Source organism: Leguminivora glycinivorella, chromosome 1 (genome assembly GCF_023078275.1).
Source record: "Leguminivora glycinivorella isolate SPB_JAAS2020 chromosome 1, LegGlyc_1.1, whole genome shotgun sequence".
In the NCBI taxonomy this organism is placed as follows: Eukaryota; Metazoa; Arthropoda; class Insecta; order Lepidoptera; family Tortricidae; genus Leguminivora; species Leguminivora glycinivorella.
Genome location: NC_062971.1, coordinates 29,097,729 through 29,125,595, shown reverse-complemented (window position 1 = coordinate 29,125,595; position 27,867 = coordinate 29,097,729). Strand labels below are relative to the sequence as shown.

The following is a 27,867-nucleotide window of genomic DNA, read 5'->3' as shown; positions in this document are numbered from 1 at the left end:
GGCGTATGTTGGGAGCCAAATTAAAGGACAAATGTCGCAGCGCAGACATTTTCAGCCTCATAGTACATTTTCAGAAACGAAAGGAGGCAGGCCACAGTATGGCACGTTCGAAATATGGAGCCAATAAATCTTTATGTGCCGCCATGTACCGCCCAAGTGATGGGTTAAGATCTATACGACCACAACTCAAATGACGGGAGGATGAAATTATAGCTAGGACGATTCTGGAGTAGACTGGCCACTCTAGCCGGGCAGAGGAAATACTAGAAAGAGCTGGAGAAGCCCTTGCCAACAGGCACACTAACTTATAAGGCTTAATTAAAAATAACCAAGAAATAGTTATTTGTTATACAAGGGGGCAAAGTTGTATTTTAACGCCGAGTGTGGAATTGAAAAACGAGCAAGTGAAAGGATTCTATAGTTGAACCACGAGCGAAGGGAGTGGTTCGAGAATAGAATCCTTAACTTGCGAGTTTTTTAACACACGAGAAGTAAAATACATTTGCACCCGAGTGTAACACAAAACTTTTCCCCTCACTACTTATAGCGAGGAAACTACAATGCAAGAAAATGCGTTTATCACTGCTTCCAGTAGTTCCACGGGTGGTAAATCATCTTAATTACTAGATTCAACTACTTTTGTCAATTTTAAAGCAGTAATTTGACTTTATTCAAGGTCAAATTACTTTACCCACTAGTGGATAAAATGCGTTTTTACCCGCTGGTATTAAAGAACAAAACACGTGTTTCCGAGCTAGTGAGGGGAAAAATATAATATATCAAGTTCAGAGGATGAAGCTATACATATAAGTAAATAATTTTTAAGAAAAAAAAAACCGTCGCCTTTCGGGTTCTGGTGAAAGCTACTTGCGAATGTTGGATTATGTAGAAATGTGTAAGTATTTTTTAAAACTGCTTTTAATGCTTTAATTATTAGATGGAAACACAAATGAATATACGTATAACGTTAAGGTTTGAGGAGTTTCCTCAATTCCTCATGAATCCGATTATATTATAAGAAATCGAAGCTTGACAAACTTTGACTTCAAAACATATGCTTAACAAACATAACTAAATAAATGTCACTGTTCTGAACTTAAATGCATGCTTTTCTTACAAAAATACCAAAGTCACTATGAGTGTGCCGTTCAGGTTTGAGGAGTTTGGTTCTGGCCATCATCAGCAGTTCCACTGCACCAAATGTCACTGTTCTGGACGAAAGTGCATGCTGTTCTTATAAAAATACCAAAGTCACTATAAGTATGCCGTTCAGATTTGAGGAGTTCGGTTCTGACCATCATCAGAAATTCCACTGCACCAAATGTCACTGTTCTGGATGAAAGTGCATGCTGTTCTTATAAAAATGGCAAAGTCACTATAAGCGTGCCGTTCAGATTTGAGGAGTTTGGTTCTGGCCATCATCAGCAGTTCCACTGCACCAAATGTCACTGTTCTGAACGAAAGTGCATGATGTTCTTATAAAAATACCAAAGTCACTATAAGCGTGCCGTTCAGATTTGAGGAGTTCGGTTCTGACCATCATCAGAAATTCCACTGCACCAAATGTCACTGTTCTGGACGAAAGTGCATGCTGTTCTTATAAAAATGGCAAAGTCACTATAAGCGTGCCGTTCAGATTTGAGGAGTTTGGTTCTGGCCATCATCAGCAGTTCCACTGCACCAAATGTCACTGTTCTGGACGAAAGTGCATGCTGTTCTTATAAAAATACCAAAGTCACTATAAGCGTGCCGTTCAGATTTGAGGAGTTCGGTTCTGACCATCATCAGAAATTCCACTGCACCAAATGTCACTGTTCTGTACGAAAGTGCATGATGTTCGTATAAAAATACCCAAGTCACTATAAGCGTGCCGTTCAGATTTGAAGAGTTCCGTTCTGGCCATCATCAGCAGTTCCACTGCACCAAATGTCACTGTTCCGTACCTAAATGCATGCTGTTTCTTTATTAACACAAAAATCACCATATGTATGCCTTTCAGATTTGAGGAGTTCCCTCGATTTCTCCAGGATCCCATCATCAGAACTGGGTTCTGAGAAAAATGGGACCAATCTGTATGTATATACATTCAATCAAAAAAAAAATTTTCAAAATCGGTCCAGGAACGACGGAGATATCGAGGAACAAACATAAAAAATAAAAAAAAATAAAAACATACAGACGACTTGATAACCGTCCTTCTTGAGATATGAGGCGACGGTTAAAAAACCGTCCAAGAGCGTGTCGGGCCACGCTCAGTGTAGGGTTCCGTAGTTTTTCGTATTTTTCTCAAAAACTACTGAACCTATCAAGTTCAAAATAATTTTCCTAGAAAGTCTTTATAAAGTTCTACTTTTGTGATTTTTTTCATATTTTTAACCGTCGCCTCATATCTCAAGAAGGACGGTTATTTAAACATATGGTTCAAAAGTTAGAGGGGGGGGACGCACTTTTTTTTCCTTTAGGAGCGATTATTTCCGAAAATATTAATATTATCAAAAAACGATCTTAGTAAACCCTAATTTATTTTTAAATACCTATCCAACAATATATCACACGTTGGGGTTGGAATGAAAAAAAATATCAGCCCCCACTTTACATGTAGGGGGGGTACCCTAATAAAACATTTTTTTCCATTTTTTATTTTTGCACTTTGTTGGCGTGATTGATATACATATTGGTACCAAATTTCAGCTTTCTAGTGCTAACGGTTACTGAGATTATCCGCGGACGGACGGACGGACGGACGGACGGACGGACGGACGGACGGACGGACGGACGGACGGACAGACAGACATGGCGAAACTATAAGGGTTCCTAGTTGACTACGGAACCCTAAAAATGTTACAATGTCACTGTAACTACTGTCTTTTTATAAATAGGTGCCGTGCCGTAGTTTATTCTTGGTGTTAATGAAGCTGTAGATACTTAATGATGTCATTTTCCGCACGGGGCTATAATTTATTGGGCACACTTAATGTAAATACGAAATGAAGCAATAGAATGACCATGAAGGTACTTATTTCCTGTTACGTCCTTAGTAGGTTTTTTGAGTTAAGATACGTACTGCAATATACCTGATTAGTCTAATTACCTATATCTCAGAATTGGTACAGGCACTAGTTTAAATAAAGCGCCCGTCAAACTTACCTACCTACCTACCAAGTCTGACCGTCATCAAGTTCTAATAGATTATGACTTCAAGATGTTTTCCTGCACTGAGAATGACTGGAAAATTCTTCTCAAATTATGTGTATTGGTAATATTTTTCTTATTTTTCAAAACCCCAATGAGCCCGGTTTTGTATCCTTATCATATTATTTTATCATGTTTCATTCAACTATTAGTCTCGCTACAAAGAGCTCCGCACTTACGGTATGTAAAAATTCCCACGCAATTGGTAAATTATTATTGTTTACCTACACATTGGCTCAGGAAACATAATGAAGATAACTTAAAGCACGTGATGGAAGCGTCATGTGCCAGTCACCTGGTTTAGAGAAAATAAGCAATGCTGACAAATTTCTTAATGCTTATTTGTATATACAATTTTCAACTAATTTAGGGAGAACATGTGACTTTTGACCACTATCGTCAGACGCTGTTTAAACAACGCCAAGTGCGTTTAACTGAATTACGCGAAATTGGTCTATTCATAGTTTTTGAGACATTCCATAAAAAGTAGTAAGTATTAAGTAAGGCAGGTAAGGGTATTTATTTGTGTGATAAGCACAGATATTTGTTCCTGAGTCATGGAGGTTTTCTATGAATATAAGTATTTGTATATTATATATATCGTTGTCTGAGTACCTACAACACAAGCCTTCTTGAGCTTACCGTGGGACTCAGTCAATCTGTGTAAGAATGTCCCATAACATTTATTTATTTATTATTTATTTATTAATATTTGGTTTATGAAATTATGGTTAACTTCAATTAACTTCATAATAAAATTTCTTATTGTAAATCGTATATAAATTATGTAATTCTGCGTAGGTAGCAGTGGCGGGGCGTGAAAATTTTCGTTGGTAAAGCCGGAGGGGTTTTTGGCATCTGTTTTGTATGGACTTCTACAGATACTAGAGAATTTTAGGGAACCCGTTGGGAATCGAGTTGTATCGACGCTCCGCCACTGGTAGGTAGCGCGCGTAATTGAACATACTTCATTTTCAAGGCATGACAGCATGATGATGAGAGCATGATAAAGGCGTTCTGCCTTCACTATAGGGTGTCTTATCCGTCATTACCCAATTACACGGACCGCGAACTCACAGGACATTTTAGTTACATTAGTAACAACCAATTCAGCGACGGATCAAATGCCGCAATGTTTTCAAACTCGTATGCGAGATCGCGTAACGTCTAAATGAACCTTCTGAACGTCAAGAACATATTCTAAGTGCGTTTTCACATTATCCGATCCGATATCGGATGTCGGAAGGATTTCAATGGAAAAAATCCAAGATGGCGCCTGTAATGTATGGGATACCGGTCCGACATCCGATATCGGATCGGATAATGTGAAAACGCACTAAGGGTGTCGTGACTAATCATGCGGGGGACAATTATACCTAGTTGTTATGGTGTACACTGTGAACACTGTCAGATTAAATTAACACTTTCAAGTGTGTCGCTTAAATTCAAACTTGGGTAAATCCATTCTGCTTTAAGGTTGATTATGTATAAAAATATATATAATTTGAAAAAGAATCAACCTTTATTTTCAAAATTTCTATTCTTTATTTCTTTATACCCTAAGGTTGTCTGGTAGAGATCGCTTACAGCGATAAAACCGCCTTTTGCTACCTATATGTTTATTGTAATTCTGCTATTTGTAAATCTGTTATCTTTGTGGTGCAATAATAGTTATTTGTTATACAAGGGGGCAAAGTTGTATTTTAACGCCGAGTGTGGAATTGAAAAACGAGCAAGTGAAAGGATTCTATAGTTGAACCACGAGCGAAGCGAGTGGTTTGAGAATAGAATTCTGAACTTGCGAGTTTTTTAACACACGAGAAGTAAAATACATTTGCACCCGAGTGTAACACAAAACTTTTCCCCTCACTGTAGAGAGGAAACTACAACGCCAAAAATGCGTTTATCACTGCTTCCAGTAGTTCCACAGGTGGTAAATCATCTTTATTACTAGATTCACCTACTTCTATAAATTTTAAAGCAGTTAATTTGAATTTATTCAAGGTCAAATTACTTTAACCACTAGTGGATAAAATGCGTTTTTACCCGCTGGTATTAAAGGACAAAACACGTGTTTCCGAGCTAGTGAGGGGAAAAGAATATTTACTTACTTACTTACTTAATGGGTTTACCCGAGTTTGAACTTAAGCGACACAAGTAACGTTTTTACGTAAGCTTGTTTGAGCTCCGAAGCCTGGCGTTTGAAAAATTTTGCGCTTATGGCATCATAAAGCATTCGAAAGGTAAATAGTTATTTGTTATACAAGGGGGCAAAGTTGTATTTTAACGCTGAGTGTGGAATTTGAAAGGACTATAGTTGAACCACGAGCGACACAAGAATCCTGAAACGAGTTTTTTAACACACGAGAAGTTACATTTGCGTAAGTGTAACACAAAACTTTTCCCCTCACTATTGAGAAACTACAACGCAAAAAATGCGTTTATCACTGCCAGTAGCACAGGTGGTTTAGATTCACCTACTTTTATCAATTTTACAGCAGTTCATTTGCTTTATTCAAGGGCTTTACCCACTAGTGGATAAAATGCGTTTTTACCCGCTGGTATTAAAGGACAAAACACGTGTTTCCGAAAGGTAAAACAGAGTTTACAGATATGATATTTAACTTTTATATTTAACGCACGTATTCATACTGTGCGACGTATTTAAAACAAAAATAAACTAATAGTATTTTATGCAACATGCGTATGCAGGAGGTCAAAAAAGACAAGTGGCGTGGGTAACAATTTGAGGCGAAACCTCAAATTGTTATTAAGACGCCACGTATTTTTTGACTCAGTTAAACACCGTTGCATACAATACTTCTTATACGACCATGCACTTAGTTTTTAATAGTTTTCTTGAATAGCTTTCGTGAAAATCACACTTTTCCTGTATTTTGACGCAAAGGTTTGCATTGTCAGCTCAGCTGCCCAAAGCCTTCCCGCGCACGCGCGCAGTATCGGTTTAACAATGAATTGCCATGGTTACAGAGCCAAACAATGCGCTTTCAGTTTTTTCGATACTGGGCGCATGCGCGGAAAGCCGACGGACGCTGGCTTTGAGGAGTAGACTTTTATGTAGGGTTTTAAACTTTTAAAGATCTATGTACGACCTTGTAAAAGAAAAAATAAATGATGTTCTCTTGACGCCAAGAAAAAGCTAATCAAATGAAGAAATCAACTTTTCATTTATTAAACTACCTACCTTTCTTAAAAAGACACACTTAGATTTAGGTACTATAACATGCTAATTTGTTATACTAGTATCCTTATAATGATGTAGTAGACACTTAGACAGCGTGTAGACACTTAATACGGCCTTATTCATAAAAAGTTACAACCTATTTAAAACGTTGTTGATGTGCGGATTTTTTATGAATAAGGCCGTTAGACAGGTACTTGATGTTTACTTAAATACTTTACTGACAAAAAACGTGATGTTATTTCACACCCGGATAAAACTGGGTACTTAATACCTTAATACCTTACGTCTTATTTGGGCACGAGTTCTATGAATGTACAGTCGACTACAAAGAGATGTATGCACTATTTCACCTTATTGCATTGTAATAAGGTGAAAAAGTGCTTGTCTATCTGCCCACATTCCTAGATAATAAATTACTACAAATAAAGTGGATAGAAATTAATTTTGCTGACGAATACAGCATGACGGCTCGACTCTAGACGCGGCGAATTCGCTGCGCACTCGCGGCGAACACGCTGCGCACTCGTGGCGAACACGCTGCGCACTCGCGGCGAACACGCTGAGCACCCGCGGGTAACTTCGCTTTCAAATCGCCCGCAAACCGCAAGTGTGATAAGAATATCCATAAACGTACTCTTTAGTGTAGGTTTATGAATAAGGGGGTTAAGGTATATAATTATTATGCTGCGCTGATGATGTAAAGTAGATCAATACAAATACAATATAATGCTTTAAATTAAATGCGCTCCTGATTGGCATCCCCTCTGATGATGAGACAAGCTCAAAACAAAATCGTCGGGTGACAAGCAAAAGTCACTAAGTACACTTTTTAAAAAAGCCATTTTTTTGGGTACAATGTAATATTTTTTCCTATTTGCTAATGACAAACACATTAATGCCATAAAAACAATTTTTCTCAAACATGCAATGAAATATTGTCTTTTCGTTCCTTAAAATGGGCTGGGAAGTATCGCTTTTTGGGCGCAACAAGTCGAGAGGACTGTAAAGGGATTTCATATTATTTTCTAAGCCTAGGCCTGCAAAGTAACTTTTTTTTATAAAATATTGTCCTTTAGAGCATTTTTTTTATTTCATTGTATGTTTGAGAAAAGCACTATACATGCCTCGGCGTGAAAACGGATTCCCGGCCTCGTATCCCTATCCGGCCTCGCTCGCACGCTCGCTCTGCCGTATATACCCACTTGGCCGGAAATCCTCATTTTCCCGGCCTCTGATGTAATGTACTATAAAACTATCTTACGATTTACAAAAAATCATTAAATACTAACGCTATAATAACACTCGGCAGCAAAAACTCACTGTTTCATTTAATGAGTTTGTCCTGCCTAAAGTTTGCAAGTTGCTCGCAGTTAATGATTTGAGTCTACAAAAAAGTACAGATGTGCTTATACTATGCATATATGATTTCAAGGGTGGATTTCAACATACTCGAAATTTGCCTAATTTTGGTGTTTTTTTTTAGTTTTGTAATTTTTGTTGAAATTATGTACTGATGTTACATAACTAATTATTACCAATGTTATGTATCAATGACCTTTCATTATAATAAGTAGTTTTAGAGAAATTACGATTTCAATGACATGGTCGCCACCAAAATTGGTCTACCCACAAAAATAAAAAATAAAATCAAAAATAAAGCCTTTTATTAATTTTTCTATTATTTTCTACTTGAAATAATAAACTTTTAACATGTAATAAATACTTTTCAAATAGAAACAAAAACGTTACTGCCCTCAATTTGTTCACCACCAAAATTTATGCAATTTTGGTGGAAAAAGTATTACGACCCACCAAAATTAGATATTTTTGTGTGGGGCGGACCAATCCAGCAAGGTATGACACTTGTGTCATGTTTAAATGCAGGAACGAACCTGAATGGTCATGTTACAAACGTTTGTTCGTCTTGCTGCGTCTCGTTTAACCATAAAAATGATTTCAATACTTACCACCAAAATTGGTTCTTTCCCCCGGACAACTTTTGGTGCTCAGTTATAAGTGTCAAATTGTATAATAATATTGACTTATGTCATCTTAAAATATACTTAATGTAATAAAGAATGAAGTTATGGCAAGTCTTCTTTATAGCTGCGGATTTACTGGATTTACCATAGCAATAATCCGCTAAAAACAGGCTCTGGACGCTACACCAAAATTAGAATTTCGATGGAAAATTATTTTTAAATAAATATACATAACACTTGTAACAATTTGCAATGTTGCCGAAGGTAGTATTTTAAGATTGGTTTTCATAAAAAAATAAAAACCCGGAAACAATTAGCCCACACAATGATTATTAGGCCCCGTAGCCGAATGGCATTTCTCCGACGCCAAACGAAAGCGATACGCCGCTGGCTCTGTCGCGCCAATACGCAAGCGCGATAGAGATAGATATCTACTAGCGCTTCGTTTCGTGAGCGTTTCGTGAGCGATTGTGCCATTCGGCTAGCCACCCAGCTCCGCCACAAAAAAATCACGCTGAGAAATTCACCCTTGAGTGGACATATTTAAATCTGCCCGAACACAGAAAGAAAGAAAATCTAACGGGCCCTATATAACACATCTTCTAAATTTTAAAGATTTTTACGATTTACATGACCTGGCAAAAAAAAACAATAAAAAACAGGAATAAATACGAAACTGGAGCTGTAGTATCATGGCTTAAAATAAAATGCCTCAAATTTGAAAAGCAACTCCCCGCGGTAATATTTTACCGTTATGACCATACCTCCGACTACAATAACCACAAAATTAAAATTTTGAAAAAACCCCCGACCGCGACCTAGCGGACCGATTTTCATGAAACATGGCTAAGAACACTCCCGACTAACACAGCTTTCAAATGAAAAAAACTAAATCGAAATCGGTTCATCCGTTCGGGAGCTACGATGCCACAGACAGACACACACACAGACAGACAAACAGACAGACAGACAGACAGACAGACACGTCAAACTTATAACACCCCGTTGTTTTTGCGTCGGGGGTTAAAAAGATAAATATCAGGGGTAAAGGTCATCAACGGACATTACCGGTAGCACTAAAAGCAGCGTACAAAAACTTGCAACCTATTTCAGAACAGAGAAAGGCAGATCTCATCAAGCTAGTTAAAGCTAAGCAGATACCAGAAGAATTCGCTCCGTGGTATAAGAATCTTAAAACGCTGAAATCGCTCCGAAATCGCTTGCCGGAGCCAAATTACGACGAATCAGAAAGAAGTGATTCCGAAGCCGAGACTGAGATATAAGTACTTTTAATTGCCAAGATAAACTATTTTTTTCTATTACCGAGTTGGTGTAAAGTTTTAATAAAGGTTACCGCTGTTCATACAAATGTTTCACTATTTTCAAAACTGCGGCTGCAAAAACTCATTATGCATAATAACTATTAAACTACAGATGATATTATTAATATTTGCATTATCATATATTTGCCACATTTTTAAATACTTACTGAAAAAAATGCATTACACTTGATTTAAGTAATATTTATACGGATTTATTAAGTCGAAAAATATCCTAACATTGATTATCTCCCTTGTGTCAATTTGGTACTTAGTGACTTTTGCTTGTCACCCGACGAAATAACCTTTGTTTTGTCAACATTTACTAGAACAGGCCTAGGAATGATTATATTATGTGTTCCTAGGCCTGTTATAGAAATCTTTAGGTCTCTCACTAAACCCACCTTGATATTTTTTGTTTGGCTGGTAGAGAAATGCTATAAGGCATTAAGTCCACTACTTGTATTTGAATGAAATACCTATAGCACAAAAAGTACAAATAAAAACTATAATAAGTTAGGAAATACAATAATTCCTCCTTCGTCATGTACCTATGTACCTACGATTGCAATACTGCAGCAGTTTAGTGTAGTGCAATGCTCAATCTGAGTTAAAACGTCATATCAATAAGGAAAACAAAAGCACATTAAAAAGGGACAGTATTGTGGTGTCGTCCCTTTGTCAATATTTTTTTGTTTTGTTTTTTTTTTTTAAGTAGCTACACTATACACTCGAAATAGATCCCGGCTTCGCCACCAGACATATTTCAATCGTCCCTTTGCTTAAATATTTTCGTTTGAAAGGGACGACATAACAAAGTTGCCAGTTTTTATTTCTGCTCTTTTTTTCAGGCTACAGGTACGTACGTTTCGCCTGAAGCCAAGTAGTTTCCATAGCCTATGGACGCCTGTAGCTATCTGCACCCTCGTTGAGCCCTGGCACTTTCACTCACCTTCAGAAGCACAACAGTGTAGTAGGCTGTAAGTGTTAGTTAAGTGATAATTGGCTGCGACATGGGGTATTGTTTTTAATCGATCCAACTCGATTTAACATAGTTGATATAACCTTAACACATTAAATATTATTACGTACCTATGTTGCCTAAGTACATACAGTGATATCAATTTGTTCATTTTCCGCGTAAGTGCAGGTGAACAAGTGCGGTCAGTCACACGCGAGTAATCGGCGTCGTCTGTAGCAAATGTAGCAATCCTCATCTCACATGACCGGCGCTGACGCAGATGGAAGGTTCGAACTGCCATCAAAACGGTGCAGAGGCTCCGGTGCTCCGCAGTCCACGCCCGGGGAGAGATGCTGCCGGTCCTTCTCCGATATAAACTTGGTCACCGCGAGTGTCAATGTCAGTGAACCTGTGATCGCCCGGTTTCGATTGTGTTAGTGAAAAAAATCAATATGATTAAAATATCAACGGCCTTTTTAAAACAGGTAAATAAATTTTATAAAACATTCTTAGAAACTTTGACAAAAAAAAATGGTAGGCATAATGTATAATTTAATGTTAATGTATAATTTAATGTTTATTTGTATTTTGGATCGGTGATTACCAATAAAGAAACAAAGTAACTTTTATATTCAAAACGTGCCAATGAATTCAGTGAGTATATGTTTTCATCACGTTTATGTTCGCAACTTGACGTTTCGACCGTTATCGTTGTTCAAATTTCAACAATTTCACGTCAACAATGGATAGCTGTACGCATGTTATAACGCGGTATACACCGTGTTTTTTTTTGTTTTCCGTTAAATTCGACATGCAGTTAGGTTCATCATCAGGAACCACCCTGTATATTGCTTTTTGTTAAATTGCAAAAAAAAATGTTTCGTGTCCATACATAACAAATGTATTAATTAGTGTGAGAGGACCTTAATCATAATATTAAAGTAATTGTCAAGTGTTTGACGGCACGTGTCAAAACAAATAACATATTGAAGTGGTAAGGTATGCCACACACGTGTTCAGTAATTTTTTTTTTTAATAATTAGATAACCGTAAAAGTTAAGAGGCTAGTTTCTTAGAGAAATTGATTGTTGTTGAACTAAAGAATCTTCCCTTAAAGTTAGCGGCATTCAATAACAACAGGGTGTAGACATAATAGGTATGCTAAGTTGACAGCAATTTTGACAGCTCCACTCCACAGGTTTAATTATAAACGTCGAAAGTTATATGAAAATAAGAGTATATATGACATTTACTTAACCCTTGCGATGCCGGGGTATCAAAATCATTGACAACAAATCTTTGAAAAGTCCATCATGACATGACTCTAATCGCAAACTACTTTAAGCAGACCAAATTTTTACACCAGGAAAAACTTTAACCTATTGTATTTAATATCGTCAATTCATCTAAACACTTGCGGTGGGCATTATTTTTTATACGGACCTTGAATAGGCATAATAATCGTAATTAGTGTAATAAAATGGTCAGTCATAATAATAGACATGAAGAGACGATCACGAGCGGAGATAGCGAGCTTGGATCACCAGCACCGACCGTACTATTAGGTTTCTTTCATTGTTTTTCCTAACACCTAAGTACTGACATGGTGTTAATTTATTCACTTCCGCTATCTTAAGGTGGCTGGAAGAAATCGCTCTTTTGCTATAAGAATTTTGTGGTTTACTCTGCGTGTTGCTATTTTCTTCTGTTCTCTTTTATTGACGTGTGCAATCAATTGTATTTATATTGTATTGTACGAGTATTGTATTCCCAGTTTTACATAATTATTGATATCTAAATACACGTTGGTACTATTGGTAGAGTTTGTTTACAATTAAACAATTATTATTTATAATATAAAATAAACTTTTAACTTTTAACGTCCTCGGAGCCTCAATAACACCAGATGGTCACCTGCATTTGGGTCTGCTACATATCTTTACTAAAATATCCATTATGCTTTCTTTAATATTTGACAGGAAAACTATGCAAGTCGAATGATTAATATGCTTGTTCGCGTGTACCTATGTAATATATTACAATGTACTTAAATTGAAATATGTCATTTATTAGTCAGGGTAAAGGATCATTCTAATTATAGTTATAAGGATATCCTTTAGCTCAAGAAGGTCCTAGGCTATCTCTTATCTTAGTGAAGAAAGACATCGCTGTTAAATTATACATACCTAATTATAGATATTATTAGAATACTTTTATCCCGCCCCTGGCCGCAAGTTTTAAAGTGGCCAGCGATAGAGTTTGCACACAATGTACAAACTTTTCACGCCACTAATTCGGAAAGGATACGGTACTTTTCTTTCGTGTTAGGCACTGGTCTCACCGCAAGCTAGTAAGCTATGAGCTACCGGCTATAAAAGCGAACAAAAGATAAGCACTCCCGTGCAAATAAAAGAGACACGGCGATGTTTATAGTTACTCGCCCAGCGGTGAGCTATCGAAATCGCCGTGTCTCTTTTATTTGCACGGGAGTGATTATCTTTTGTTCGTTTTTATAGCCGATAGCTCATAGCTTACTAGCTCGCGGTGGGACCAGTGCCTTAGGAGGAAGCAAAGTTGCACTGTTCTGTTTGTGGTCTTTATGTTGCCAGTATGTATAAAATATATTAATGCAACGAAAAGGCACATAATATTATAATTTTTGCACATTATATTATAATCTATGAAAAAATTGTGTCGTTTAAGTGCGTAATGTTTTTACAAGAACGTTAATTCGCATTTATTGAGATTACTCACAGGTGATGTGAAAAACAGTACTTATGTGCCACATGGTAGAAAAACTACTTTCACCTTGGGTGTTTACACTTGAAGTTGAATGCCTCACTACGCCCAGGATTATATTTTAGAATCACTTGGTTCAGGATTTTGACATGTTTATAGTTAATTAAGAATATTGCTGTATTTTATTTATTCACGCCATCATTTTACAACAACAACAACAACATACAATCACGCCTGTATCCCATATAGGGGTAGGCAGAACACATGAAACTACTAAAGTTTCAGTGCCACTCTTGGCAAATAAGGGGTTGAAAGAAAACGAAACTGTGACATTGCAGTGACAGGTTGCCAGCCTCTCGCCTACGCCACAATTTAACCCATATCCCATAGTCATCATTTTGACATTTTGTATTCTTTTGTAATAATATACCTACCTAATTGTAAGATTGATGATGTATAATTAATAATCAAACGAACTTACCTGTGAAGTTTGATTACAATTATACGAGTATCCAAATCCGAGACAACAAATAATGTTTACTTGCAGCAGCACACGGAATCGTGCCGTCCTTGTCACACATTTCAGAGATATAAAATTTAAAAACAAGTTCTCACAATTCGTACCTACCTCCAATATCGCCCAGCGCCCTGCGGCGTTTACCCATTATTATTTTAGAGTAGATTTTTTGTGTCGTGAAACGATTTTATTGTTATTTTCGGGGATGGGGGGCGGGACTTTGTTGTCTCGGATTTGGATACTCGTATAATTGTAATCAAACTTCACAGGTAAGTTCGTTTGATTATTAATTATACTTCCTATCCAAATCCGAGACAACAAATAATGTTTACTTGTAGATGTTCAGAGCCTTGTATGTCAATACAAATACTGAATGCGAAAATAAAATAAAATATCGACATCAATATACGACAGACTATTAAGTTACGTGTAAGTACCTACTTAATGATATTAAGTACCTGACGATTTAGCGTCATGATGACATCATCAATTAGATTAAAAGGTAAAATAACTGTTGTTATTCCTATTATTTTATATAACCTATTGAGACTATCATATTTTATTTATATTAAGCTTCAACTTAATAGCCTTTTTTAGACATTAGCTAGCTTTTATGTCTAGTCTTAGTTTCTTGTATAATTATGTAAATATGTTCATGTAAATAAAGGATACATTTATGACTGTTTTTGATATTTTCTGGTCATGATGACATTGAATAATTTCTAAGTTCTATTTAGAACTGCATTGATTTTTATACCATTATTTTGTGTATTGAATTAGTTTTTTATGCCATTGTCCTGTAATCAAATCAAATTTCCTTACATTATTATTACGTTTCAAAGTCAAGGTCATAATAGCTTCATCAGTTTCGATGTAAGGTTTTTACCATTACCATATACAAGCAATCTTCTTCTCTTATGTTTCTATCTTATGTTTTTAAACATAGCAATAAATTATGTCTTGTGCATAGGCAATACAAGCATAAGCAGTTAAAATATTCTATCTACATATATTGCAAGGTTAGTTAAAAGTCAAATTAAATTACTATGCAATTTAAAAGTATAACACTTTGTAGTTATTGTTTAGAAACATCATAGGCATCATAGCACTTTGTCCATATAACATACTTAATTTATTATAATTGTAATTTGATTTTTGTACCCAGTATACTATTAATTTTGTTGAATAAAGGGAATTTATATAAGTGCCAGAACAAAAAAGTTTTCGATAAAAAGTAAGAAGTAGATTAATTATTATGTCATTATTGCTGATGTTTTGAGGACAAACTGTACAACATCATTTAATTTTAACATCTGACTGTTAAATTATAAAGAAGGCAAATGAGCAGACAGGTCACTGTCACTCATGAATACCGAACACCCGAATCATTACTTTTTTTTTTTTTTTTTTTTTTTTTTTTTTTTTTTTTTTTTTTTTTTTTTTTTTTTTAATTATTTATTTTAATTCGAATTTTAATTTGTCGTGTTTGTCTAGAAATCCTTCAGGAAACAGTTCTGGTTATTCCACAGTTTCCTTATTAATGAATTGATGGAGTAACCATATAAAATAAAATAACGTTACAGTAAAGCTGTACTGTGTGCAATGTGCATGTACTGCGGTACAAAACTAATTAACAAGAAAGAAACTTTAACCTTTTCTGCAAATAAATCATTGAAATTGAAATTGAACTTGAAATTGAAATTGAAATTGAAATAGGTAGTTGTGTTTCATTTTAAATATTAATTTAATTGGAAACTTTAATTACTTTTTATCTAGCTGTTCATAACAGCATAACTCTGTATAATTTGCACAAATTTATTGTGTGTATTAGTCTCCATCGGCGATTTTACGCCCCGTGTAGGCCTACTTAGATAATGTGCACCAACAACGTGTCAGACCCTGTTTCCTGCACCACAGCTCCCCTCTAGTTTAGAGCTAAATATTGTACTATATTTCTTTTTCAAGCGAGGTATGTTAATTAAAGTGTAGTATGGAGGTAGTTAATGCGTATGTGGCAACGTCTATCTATATGTAGTCGATTTACTGCGTCTTGATTATTTATTTTTCATCATTTTTAAGCTAACTATAATAGCGAGTAATTCATTATGACACATAACCAGTATAATGTGATTTATGTAGGTATATATCATATAGTGTATGTATAGATCATATAGCTATGACTATTTTATTATTTTAGTGTGTGCATGATGCTCACACGTTATAGAACCATACTGCATGTCTTGTCAGAGCAAGAGTATTAGCAACTTCAAGGAAAATAAAATTTACATTTTTGTTTATACTATTCATTGGTTCAATCTTTAGACGAAAATGTTCTTATACTCCTTCTGTATATTGTACATAAAGTAGGTAGGTACGTACCTACTTAAGTTATATTATAACGCTATTAAATCATATAGGTATTTAATTAAAAAGTCTCTGGATAATATAAATTTCATTGACATTAACACTATTAAAGCGGAGTAAGTATCTTTTATCTTTAACTTAATTTGTGAGAGACCAAGGAGCGGAGCGGCTTAAGAATAAACAGATTCAATACAGCGAGGAGCGAAGCAATCGAAGAAGGTTGCGAGTTGCGAGCGAAGAGCGAACTGACCGATGAACGTAGCGACAGAAGAATGAATCCACCGAAGCGCGAAGCGATTGAAAAAACACAGTGAACGATGCGCTGTGAGACGGGAATTCTCAATGTAGTTTGAACGAAAGAAGAGCTCCCGAAACAATTTTGAAGCAAAGATAATAGTCACACTGTTGAAATTTATTTTATTTATTTCATAATAAAGTGAAGCCCGCAAAGTTTCAATAGTCAGAGAGCGGAAATTTTGACTTCATTCGTGCAGAATAGATAGCCTATCACTGTTACAGTGTGACACAAACAGCTACGACGCCTTAAGCGGAGCCCTCGATACAATTTGTGGAACAAAGATAGCAAAGTTACTGTCAAAGTGGGATATGTGCCACATACATACAAACAGCTACAACGCATTTAGCGGAGCCTTCGACACAATTTGTGGAGAATAAATAGCCACGCCACTATTAAAGTGGGGCACATATAGCTACAACGCATTTAGCGGAGCCCTCGACACAATTTGTGGAGAAAAAATAGCCACGACACTATTAAAGTGGGGCAAATATAGCTACAACGCATTTAGCGGAGCCCTCGACACAATTTTGTGGAGAAAAAATAGCCACGCCACTATTTAAGTGGGGCACATAGCTACAACGCATTTAGCGGAGCCCTCGACACAATTTGTGGAGAAAAAATAGCCACGTCACTATTAAAGTGGGGCACATATAGCTACAACGCATTAAGCGGAGCCCTCGACACAATTTGTGGAGAAAAAATAGCCACGACACTATTAAAGTGGGGCACATATAGCTACAACGCATTTAGCGGAGCCCTCGACACAATTTTGCGGAGAAAAATAGCCACGCCACTATTAAAGTGAAGCACATATAGCTACAACGCATTTAGCGGAGCCCTCGACACAATTTGTGGAGAAAAAATAGCCACGCCAACTGTGAAAGTGGGGCACATGTAGCTACAACGCCTTTAGCGGAGCTCTCGACCTAATCTGTGGAGAGAGAAAATAGCGACGACACTGTTACAGCGGGGTACAGGTGAATACCACCAACTTTTTTTTTTTTTTTTTTTTTTTTTTTTTTTTTTTTTAATTTTACTCAGAGCAGGTACCCAGTATTGTAATCTCAATTTTCAGTCATCACGGTTTTATTATATTTCTTTTCCACCCGATACTCGACCAATCATCTTCGACGCTATTATAATATCGGAGTTATTTAAGGAATAGTTCACAATATGACACAAATTAAATCTTTATTTACAATTTAAAATCTTATAATTATAATGTCTAATGTATGTATCATTATAATTTAAAATTGCTGGAAACAAATACATGTCATCCTAATCATAGGCAATTACTTACAAAAAGAGACTTGCTCACATCTGGTACTTCTCTGTTAAAAATAAGTACCTACTAATAATATCAGGGCATCATTAATACATTTTACAACGTCAACTAAGTACATCAAAGTACTAAAAGGAGGTTCACAAATTACTGATAGAAAAAATTAGGATGTGACCATGATGCCAAGCTATAATCCCGTAATGTCCGCATACATCCTTTCGTCGGCATCGAAGTACGATCCTTAGGCCTTATACAACGGCAAACAACAGTCAAGACTGTTAACACATTTGTAATTCCTATTACCACGGCATAAAGTCTAACGATAGTCAGTTATTGGTGTTGCTGTTTGTGCCATGCATTCGGTAGTAGGTATTAGTTAAGGCGCCATAGGGTAGGACCGTGCAAGCGCGTCCTGTTTAAATGTACCTATCAGTTACTGGCAATGTGCAGTCTGTCGTTATATTTATTAATATATTATTGAATGAATCAACGGAAAAAATATAGTTCAATTACTGGTTCTAGGAATTGTAAATATTGTTACAACTATATCTTGTTTGACGTATAATTTGTTTATTTGTAATGTTGTTGAATGTTGTTGCAATTTACATAAAGATGCGTTTTTCTTTTTAACTTTTTGTAAAAGGCGCTTTATCACCAACCAGAAAAAATATTTTTATAGACCAGACATGTTGTGGTTAACGTATTTATATTGTTCTATACGCCTACGATATATCAAATCATATTCGTAAACATTGAAGTCAGATATCACATCGATTGTCAGTAGGTAGTTTAATAGTTACATATTTCTGTAAGTAATCTATGATTTACGTATACTTGTTTCACTCATACACATATAATTATGTAGGTAACTCTTTCCATCGTATTACTTTCCTACTGTAACTTAATTATTCATACCGTAAGCCTTTTGTTTGAAAAAGAAGGTAGTCGTAAAAAATCCTTTCGTATGAGCAAATATGAACGCAAATAAGTTTAGTATTTCGTTAACTTCTTAAATAGTTCTAATTATCGACAGGCCAGCTACTTAAATGATAGTACACTTTTAATGTGAGTTTACTAGCTCGTAGTTACGATCGACGATCGTATGAAAAACGAAACTACACTCGCCGGTAGGTACTATACGGCGGTCGGCCGTTGTTCAAATATAGTTTGAATTCTATAGTTACCATTTAGCGCACTATAGGTACATAGGTGTCAAATCACTTACCGAACTTCATAAATTCAAAAACATTTACACTTTTAGAGGAACACTTATTTTGAAGAAATTACGTGTGACTCGGACGACACAAAAACATGTAATGGGTAAACGCCGCAGGGCGCTGGGCGATGTTGGAGGTAGGTACGAATGGCGAGAACTTGTTTTTAAATTTTATATCTCTGAAATGTGTGACAAGGACGGCACGATTCCGTGTGCTGCTGCAAGTAAACATTATTTGTTGTCTCGGATTTGGATAGGAAGTATAATAACACTATTCACGGCGGTTTTATAATACTGGGACATAATAAGGAAAGTTATGAAACTCCAAGAATTGAGTAACTAAGTGGAATTATTTCCGACATAGGCATACAACCGTTTTTCTATTTATATTGATTGGTTAATCCAAATTTATTGCCTTTTTATCGGATTTTTTTTTATTCCACCGAGTAATGCATTTCTCAAGACGCTTATCAGCACTTGAAATAATTAACCTTATTACTCGCATTTTTCTACTGAGTAGGTACTCAGGCTAAATACTCCATACATTTCGCTAGCTAACTACAGAGGCTGGTCGACTACGCAGTTTAGTTTGACTTAAACTAAGAAGATGCGTCTAACTTAGCATTTCTTTTTTTTTGCCATTTTTATGAAATGTGATATTTTTGAAAAAAAATATGCTATTTCTACTCAGAATCACTAGCTTTTTCAATCCTAGTACTTAAAAGAATTGTCCCATACGATTTTTTTCTTATTTTGTTACCATTTTCCGTACATGTTGTATGGGGTAACAAAAGAGGAAAGTAACAAAAATGTATGGAAATTCTGGGACACTTTTTGTCTCCCAGTGAGATTGAAAGTATTCGTGTTTCAAAATAAAAAAAAATGGCAAAAAAAAGAAATGCTCAACTCTCTAGGTACTCGATACTCTTTGAATAGAGTTAAAGGATTATTCTCAAAGTAAAATATATCACAGTGCATAAGTAGATTGCCATCTCTCGATACATGATTAAAAAAAAAAAATGAGCGGTGGTTAAAATTAACGTTTTTATGATAGTTTAAGTTAACACTTATGATCTTAGCCTTTATCACGGATTACTGACAAAGTAAGACAACTTGCTTTTAACTTATTCATGATGTGATACCTACATACAAAAAAATAACTTCTAGAGGATTATTGACCTAACCTACCTCCGGTGTCACTGTGGCGTGGTACTTCTGGGACACCCTGTATATCTCAAACGGTTTGGGCAGCGTTTTTGATTAAAGCTCTTAGTCAGTGGGATTTTGTTCAACTCGATTAGCAAATATCGTCATAATTCATTTCAACCAATTTAATTATTTATCCATACTATCCATATCCATACTAATACTAATATTATATATAAGAAAGTGTGTGTGTGTCTGTTTGTTTGTCCGTCCTTCACGGCAACACGGAGCGACGAATTGCCGTGATTTTTTTAAGTAGAGATAGTTGAAGGGATGGAGAGTGACATAGGCTACTTTTTGGGGCAAAAGCCAGTTTATTTATTTAGGTACCTTAACCTTCCCCCAAGAATCACTCTATTCATAAGGCACTGGTCCCAAGCCAGCTATTATTTATTTGCAAATAAAAGAGACACGGCGATGTTTATAGTTACTCGCCCAGCCTCAAAATCGCCGTGTCTCCCACGGCAGCTTATCTTTTGTTCGTTTTTATCAGCTCTCTATTCGCGATGGGACCAAGTGTATCCGCATGAAAATCTGTTCGGTATTTTTTGAATTTATATCGAGCAACAAACACAAACAGACAAACAAACAGACGCAGCGAGCGAGAGGTGTAGTGATAGTGATTTTACAAGTACATCTTTCACCGATCATGTGAACTTAGGTTGATTTGATTGACAATCTTAACAAGCCAGATTAGGTCCGTAAAGTGTTTAGATTAAAGATTGGCGTGTACCTATAAGTAGATAAAACTGAATCAATGAGGATAATCATTGATCACGAGGTTTTACTATTATTTTTATTTCACTATCGGCGCACAAAGAGAACGGTTTTTTATACTACGTCGGTGGCAAACAAGCGTACGGTCCGCCTGATGGAAAGCGGTCACCGTAACCTTATGGCCTGCAACTCAAGAAATGTCACATGCGCGTATTTGAACGATTAGTAGTCACACGCAAATTATTATTTTCATTTTTGCTCATTAATTGAGGAAAAATTCCGATCACTGCTATCAAGGTCACACATGTCATTTGAGATTTAATAAAACTCGTTTGAAGGAATTTATCTAAATCATCTTAAATTATTCTGATGATAGCTAAAAACTGAGCGTTTTTAGAATTGATAGAGTTCCTAAACATACTTATTATCCAAATTACCATACACTAAAGAAAAATCGATCAAGCCCAGGTACCTCGGCGGTCGGGGTGGTGTAGCGGCTTAGTATGTTAGCCGCGATAGCTGCGCGGGGTCGATTCCCGGCTTCGCCACAAGTGGGTTTGTTCGCTTTTTCTTTGAGTGTGTGGTATCTATTTCAGTTTATAATTTATATATAGTAGTGTTACCACTAGAAAAACAAATCAAAAAATATTTAATATAAAAATAATTTGTTTTGTACTTCGATATTTAATATCCATTATTATATTTTATAACATTTTGCGAAGCAACTTGACGCTGTGTTCTGCGGGGCGTTACTAACTTGATACCGGACGAAATTAACATAAGGTAATGGAGCTGTGTACGCCCAAACTAAAATTACCTGAAATATTAGGGATTGGAAACTTTAATTTTCATTGTTGCCAGCTCGCTTGATTAGTGGTATTTCCCAGGAGTGGTAGGTAGTTTTAAAGGTCAGTGATTTTCATGTAAACCTTACGAGATAGGCGTGGAGTAAATTTAGCTCTTGTATGCCCATTTTACAGCCATAATAATTTGCTAGTTCCCCTGTAACTTAAAGATGAAAATAGTGAAACAAAGTAAATCACGTGGCTGGACAATTCCGTGAGCGATATACCTAATATTTTTAAAATATGTATAACATGCATTAGAGTGTCGGATTGATCATTTTGAGTTCGGATTCGCAAGGATTCGTTATGGCTGGATAAGAAAAGGAAGAAGAATGTTGGGTAAACAAGGCAGTTAAAGACTGCAAAAAGGTAACCATTAATTTAAATGAACATTTCACGTTAGTGTACTATAGATATGTAGACTGTCGACAAATTGAATTATGGAACATCTTTAGTGCTTGCTAAGCTCGAGTTTTCATTTTCATGTTAGTATAACCCATTTGACTTTTCTATATGTATGTGCTTATGTGCAAGCTGTTTATAAGGTGATCGTATAACTCATATAACTCATATAGGACCCAAAAAATAAAATTGCATGAATATAACAACGCACTGCAAAATTATTTATTATATACATGAGGCTTTTGCCTCTATAAAAGTACAGACGATTTTGAGTAATAATAATATGTGAGCATAATTTAATATTATGAAGACAGGAGAGTAAATAAATAGTGTTTAAAATGCTCATTTACTAGCTTAGATATGATATCAGTATTACGAGTTGTTATAAAATAGTTGTAGAATTACTCCGCCATCTTGAACGATTTAATCCGGCATTGAGCTTGACCTCCCACGGATCACATCAGTCTTTATTGTACTACTCTTCCTTTGAGCGTTTGATCCCGTAATGTATTACATACATTTCCGTATGGAAACTTCTGGCTGCGACAAAGTGTTGAATAAAGCCAACGATGCGCGGGTACGGGCGTATGAATAAAACCAATCAAGTTCACGCTACACGAAACTATGAAAAGGTAGAGTTGGGCCAAAAACTCCTGAATTGTTATTTGAAATGATGAAAATTTAATATTCATATTGGCAATGTAAAAAACTAAGCATTTGAAATATGTTCTGTGCAGTCAGCATCAATTAGTAGTGGATGAAACAACGCACCAAAAGCATCCAACATACTGAATAACTTTTCTAATATTGATAAATCTGTATCGTTAATCGTGGTCAAAAATGCCAAAGTTTAATTAATTTTCTATGAATAGACACACATCTCTTTCTGTTTAGCGATTGAAGAATGGTAGTTAATTCTGAAGCGTTATTTGATCCGCTACTTTTAATGCTGTTTGTACAGTGACACTCACTTTCTACTATTTAAAATTTGATGGAGTCGAGTTCATGTTGCAGCAATCGTAGGTGAATCTCAATTCCGATGACTTAAGTTCATTTGCCGATTTGTGCAAACAATCGAAAATGGAATATTTAATGTATTAGCTAATATTGGTTGTTATTTTAATGGACGAAAATTCGCACGCTCCTGACTAGCCAACAAAATGCCGGTCGTTGTGGCTACGAACGAAACGCAGTTTGGCTCTGTCACGCCACTACGGGAGATACGGTGAGAGAGCTAGCTACGATATTTTTACGAAGCGTAATTGATTATGACGTTGGCTAGGTGCCCTGGACAATAGCGGAATCATGCAGGTTGTGAAATTGCGATCTGTTTACTCAGGCTGTAATAACACTGAATGACTTCCGCTGTCCGCGCTCAAGCCGGACACATAGATACATAATTTAGGAAGTTTTTACAGCAACATATTCTTTTTCAAGACATGTACGGTCAACCAAGTTGATTCCTAGGCCACTCTAGATACCTGTCTTATTGACACCGTGCATTATTGCCATTGAAGTCACTTTTGACGTTGACGGTGAAAATGTTCTACAGGGGCCTGTCATGTGATTTGAAATTACTGATTGTTAACTGTAGGTGCGGTGAACTTTATAGCTCATTATGAAATTTCACTTCCAAATAAGTATTCAGCTATCGATATATTTTATATCGGAAGGATGTCCCTATGTTAATTGACGTTATTGCTACCGCGACTTCTATGTCTGCTAATAAGTAATGAAATAATAGGTAAACACCATTTTAACAGCTACGATGATAAAATAAGGCAATCTATTACATATTATCTTTGATTTCTACGATTAATGTTACAATCATAATCTGACAATTAATTAATCACATACGAGATATTTTATTTTCTGTTTTGTTTGAAAATTGTTCTATAGACGTAATTCTTAACAAAATAGTTAATAGAAACTTTTTGGTCTTTCTTGCAATTCACTGTTAAATCTGCAGTCGGTACACGGTAAGAACACTAATTTCAAAATCTCGTTGTCTTTACATGACAGTGTTATAGTGTGCGTGGCCTCAACTGAGTTGAAATTACTACAGAACAGCCTGTACTACAGGTAATTTTTTTTATACTATTTTTTTTATACAGATCATTTGAATAATCACAATCTCTACACCTAAACAAAGTCCCTCGCCGCGTCTGCGTCTTCCTGTGTGTATGTGTATTTGCGATAAACTCAAAACTACTGAACGAATTTTTAACTCACAAGGATATATTGACTGAACGAATGTATGTTTTTCATGCTCGAAACACGGTGATGCGGTAAAAACGCATTTTATCCACATGGGTAAAGTAATTTGACCTCGAATAGAGTGATTAACTGCTTTAAAATTGATAAAAGGTTTAGTAATATAAATTATGAACCTACTGGTATGTTAAGATGTTTGTGGATTCGTTGAGATATGACGATAATTATTTTTGCTAACCGAGTCGGAGAAAATCCCGCTGACAATTTTTTTATCGAAAACGTTGCTTAAACCGTTTCAGCTATATTAAAACAAATTGAGTAAGTCTTACAGGTCTATAAAAATCCGCGATGGCATATGTGTATCTTTTAAGGAAAATTTACTATACTCATTTTATATGCTTCACTTGCCGTGCGAAGTCGGGGCGGGTCGCTAGTAAACCATAATTTTCGTAAAAGTTAGAGGCTTCACTCACAAATGTCAGTACAAACGTTATTACAAAAAAAATAACACTTGAAATATCTATCTAAATATGTCCTCATTTTTTATGTGTACCTAACTTTAAGGACTGGAAATACAAACGTTATTTTATTACAAAAAAAAAAAACACTTGAAATATCTACCTAAATATTTCCTCATTTTTTTGTGTACCTAACTTTAAGGACTGGAAATATTAGAATAGGTCCTAGAGGAAATTCAGGGAATTCGGAACTTTTGCCTCGGCCGATTAAATAATTTAATGAATAAATTATTCAATACAGTAAAACGTGAATACCTACACAAGGACTTCGAGAAGAGCACAATATATATTTATCAAGCATTTATTTACAACTATTAATGTAACAATAAATATACACAACAAAAAATAAAATTAATGCTAAAACTTGCTAAAACTAAATATAAAAAATCTCACCTAGAGAAGCATGTGGTGGATTATTAGTGATGCAGTTTGGACGAAGTTTGTTGCGGATGCTACTTTGTACCTACGCGTTTGACAAAGCCTACGCTGTGGATTTGGATGATGGTTAGTATGTTTTGGATATGAAATAAACTGAGCTGCCTAGAGAACCGGCCTCTGGAAGTGAACCCAGGATGCTGGCGGCGTTGCTCCTTTGCACCGCTAAACTTATTTTTTTGGCAAAAAAAGACCCTGCCCTGGAGTCCCCCGAGACACCTATTAGTCTGACCGACACTTCTTTTATCAAGCTAATTAGATTAAATAGAATAATTCCAAATTAACTTAATGTGGCTGAAATATTATATTGGCTATCATAATAACCGAAGTGATGGCGTGACGCGATGACATGACATAAACATTATAACCAGTACAGCCATGATATGAAATTGTAGCGGCGCTTATGGCGTGTAGAAGTAATGTTCCTAAACTTAACTTGTATACACGGTGTAATACGACAAAACATAATAATTTAATATCGTATTCCTGAATGCATTTCAAAATAAAAATATTAAAGGAACTTTTCTGGATTTCGTCTAGTTTCAGAGTTATTAGTGTTATTAGATTATAGCTTTTACCCGCGGCTTCGCCCGCGTAATAAAAGTATTCATTAAGATTTTCATTTGGATCCGTAGGGACCGTAAGTTTCTCTGTAGGTATATTTATCTGCGATTATTTCGATTGCACATAATACTTTTGCTTGCAATGATTGTAGAAATATTACACATCGACCACAGCGTAGGTAATTCTATATACGCCGGGGAAACCTTTATAAACATCCCACATAGCCCGTATTTCGACACTATGATCGGTGGGTAAAAAGTACTTTTTTCTATTATCCCTTACAATTTTTTACATTTTGCTTATACTTATCGCAAACGTAATCTTCAAGCAAGCAAACAACGATCGTCTTAGAGCACATTGATTGTAAGAGACCGCCGACCGATTTTCTGTATCCCGCTAACGATACCCATATTATCCGTATCCGTATCCGTATCCGTATCGCTATCGCTATCGCTATCGCTATCGCTATCGCTATCACTATCGCTATCGCTATCGCTATCCCTATCGCTATCCCTATCGCTATCCCTATCGCTATCCCTATCGCTTTCCCTATCGCTATCCCTATCGCTATCCCTATCCCTATCCCTATCCCTTATCAAGATGTTTAATGATATAACACTTTAAGTTCTCGCGCTTTGTACACATATTTAAAGTCACATACAGGTCGAACGCGATTAATTAACATTATTTTTACCTTTTTTCCCAACGTTTCGGCCAGGTTGCACTGGCCGTGGTCGCGGAAGACTGACGTCCCAGCAAAATGTCACCGGAGATGTAAACAACACAAAACTACCCGATATTAATTTATATAAATGTTCGGGTAGACAAATAAATATAATCTACCCGCTTTTAGTTAATGTTTATTTCCCACCATGTTTATTTTAAAGGTAAAAATAATGTTAATTAATCGCGTTCGACCTGTATGTGACTTTAAATATATGTTTAATGATTTCTTATCAAGTGCTAAAATATAAAGTTTCATGGTTTTATCATTTAAAATTAAGAAATCCCATACAAACTTTCAACCTCTTTTTCAACCCCTTCATCCCTTTTTTTTTCGAAATAAAAAGTAGCCTATGTTCTGTCTCAGGGTCTAAAGATTGTCTGTTCCAAATTTCATCAAAATCGGTTGCGTCGTTTAAGCGGGAAAGCGTAACAGACAGACAGACAGACAGACAGACAGACAGACAGACAGACAGACAGACAGACAGACAGACAGACAGACAGACAGACAGACAGAGTTACTTTCGCATTTATAATATTAGTATGGATAGTATGGATTTACAATTCTTATTGGCCGGGGATATGTAGGTAGATCATCTGAATCGTCTCTCACGCCGACACGACATTTAAAAGAACTACCTACCTACCTACTTCGTGTTCCGCGTTTTTTTAAACTATTGTCAGATAACTAGATGCTCTAGTTTTTTGTGTTTCTACTATTGAACGTCACGTTTTTTGTCACTATTAATGTCTGCGCTGGTTCCTATTCCTTATTTGATTTGGATAATTAGATTAATTAGCGCAATCACAGGTATGTATTCCTACATTGTAATATTTGTAATATAGAGGTAGTACATACAGTGCTAAAGTTGTTTTAAAGAGCGTATTTATATTTACTTACTGAATGTAAATTGTAAAGTTCAATTCAATAACCTAGTGTGATTTTCCGGAACCACTATACTATACTATCATGGGTATGGGTAGTCTTTGTAAGGAGCGATATTCAAAAATAACTATGGCTCGTAACCCTATCCACTCAAAAAAATCGAGTTTCGCTACCTTAATTTTGAATTTTAATGACATGTGTTAAAATAGACAATAAAATTAATACATACATACTTCTTTGTTAACAACCCTCACGATAGTCACGATCGTATCAGTTCGGGTG

The 27,867-nt window shown here is 35.9% G+C and overlaps 1 protein-coding gene across 1 annotated transcript in view; it reads left to right on the top strand.

Annotated features, from left to right (window-relative positions):
- The first annotated feature begins 10,840 nt into the window (after positions 1-10,840).
- LOC125225790 (facilitated trehalose transporter Tret1-like) overlaps positions 10,841-27,867 on the top strand; it is a 38,633-nt gene continuing 21,606 nt past the window's right edge. The window contains exon 1 of the mRNA XM_048129644.1: positions 10,841-11,144. Coding sequence (XP_047985601.1) covers positions 11,112-11,144 — 33 coding nt within the window. The 5' untranslated portion in view covers positions 10,841-11,111. The remainder of the gene's footprint in view (positions 11,145-27,867) is intronic.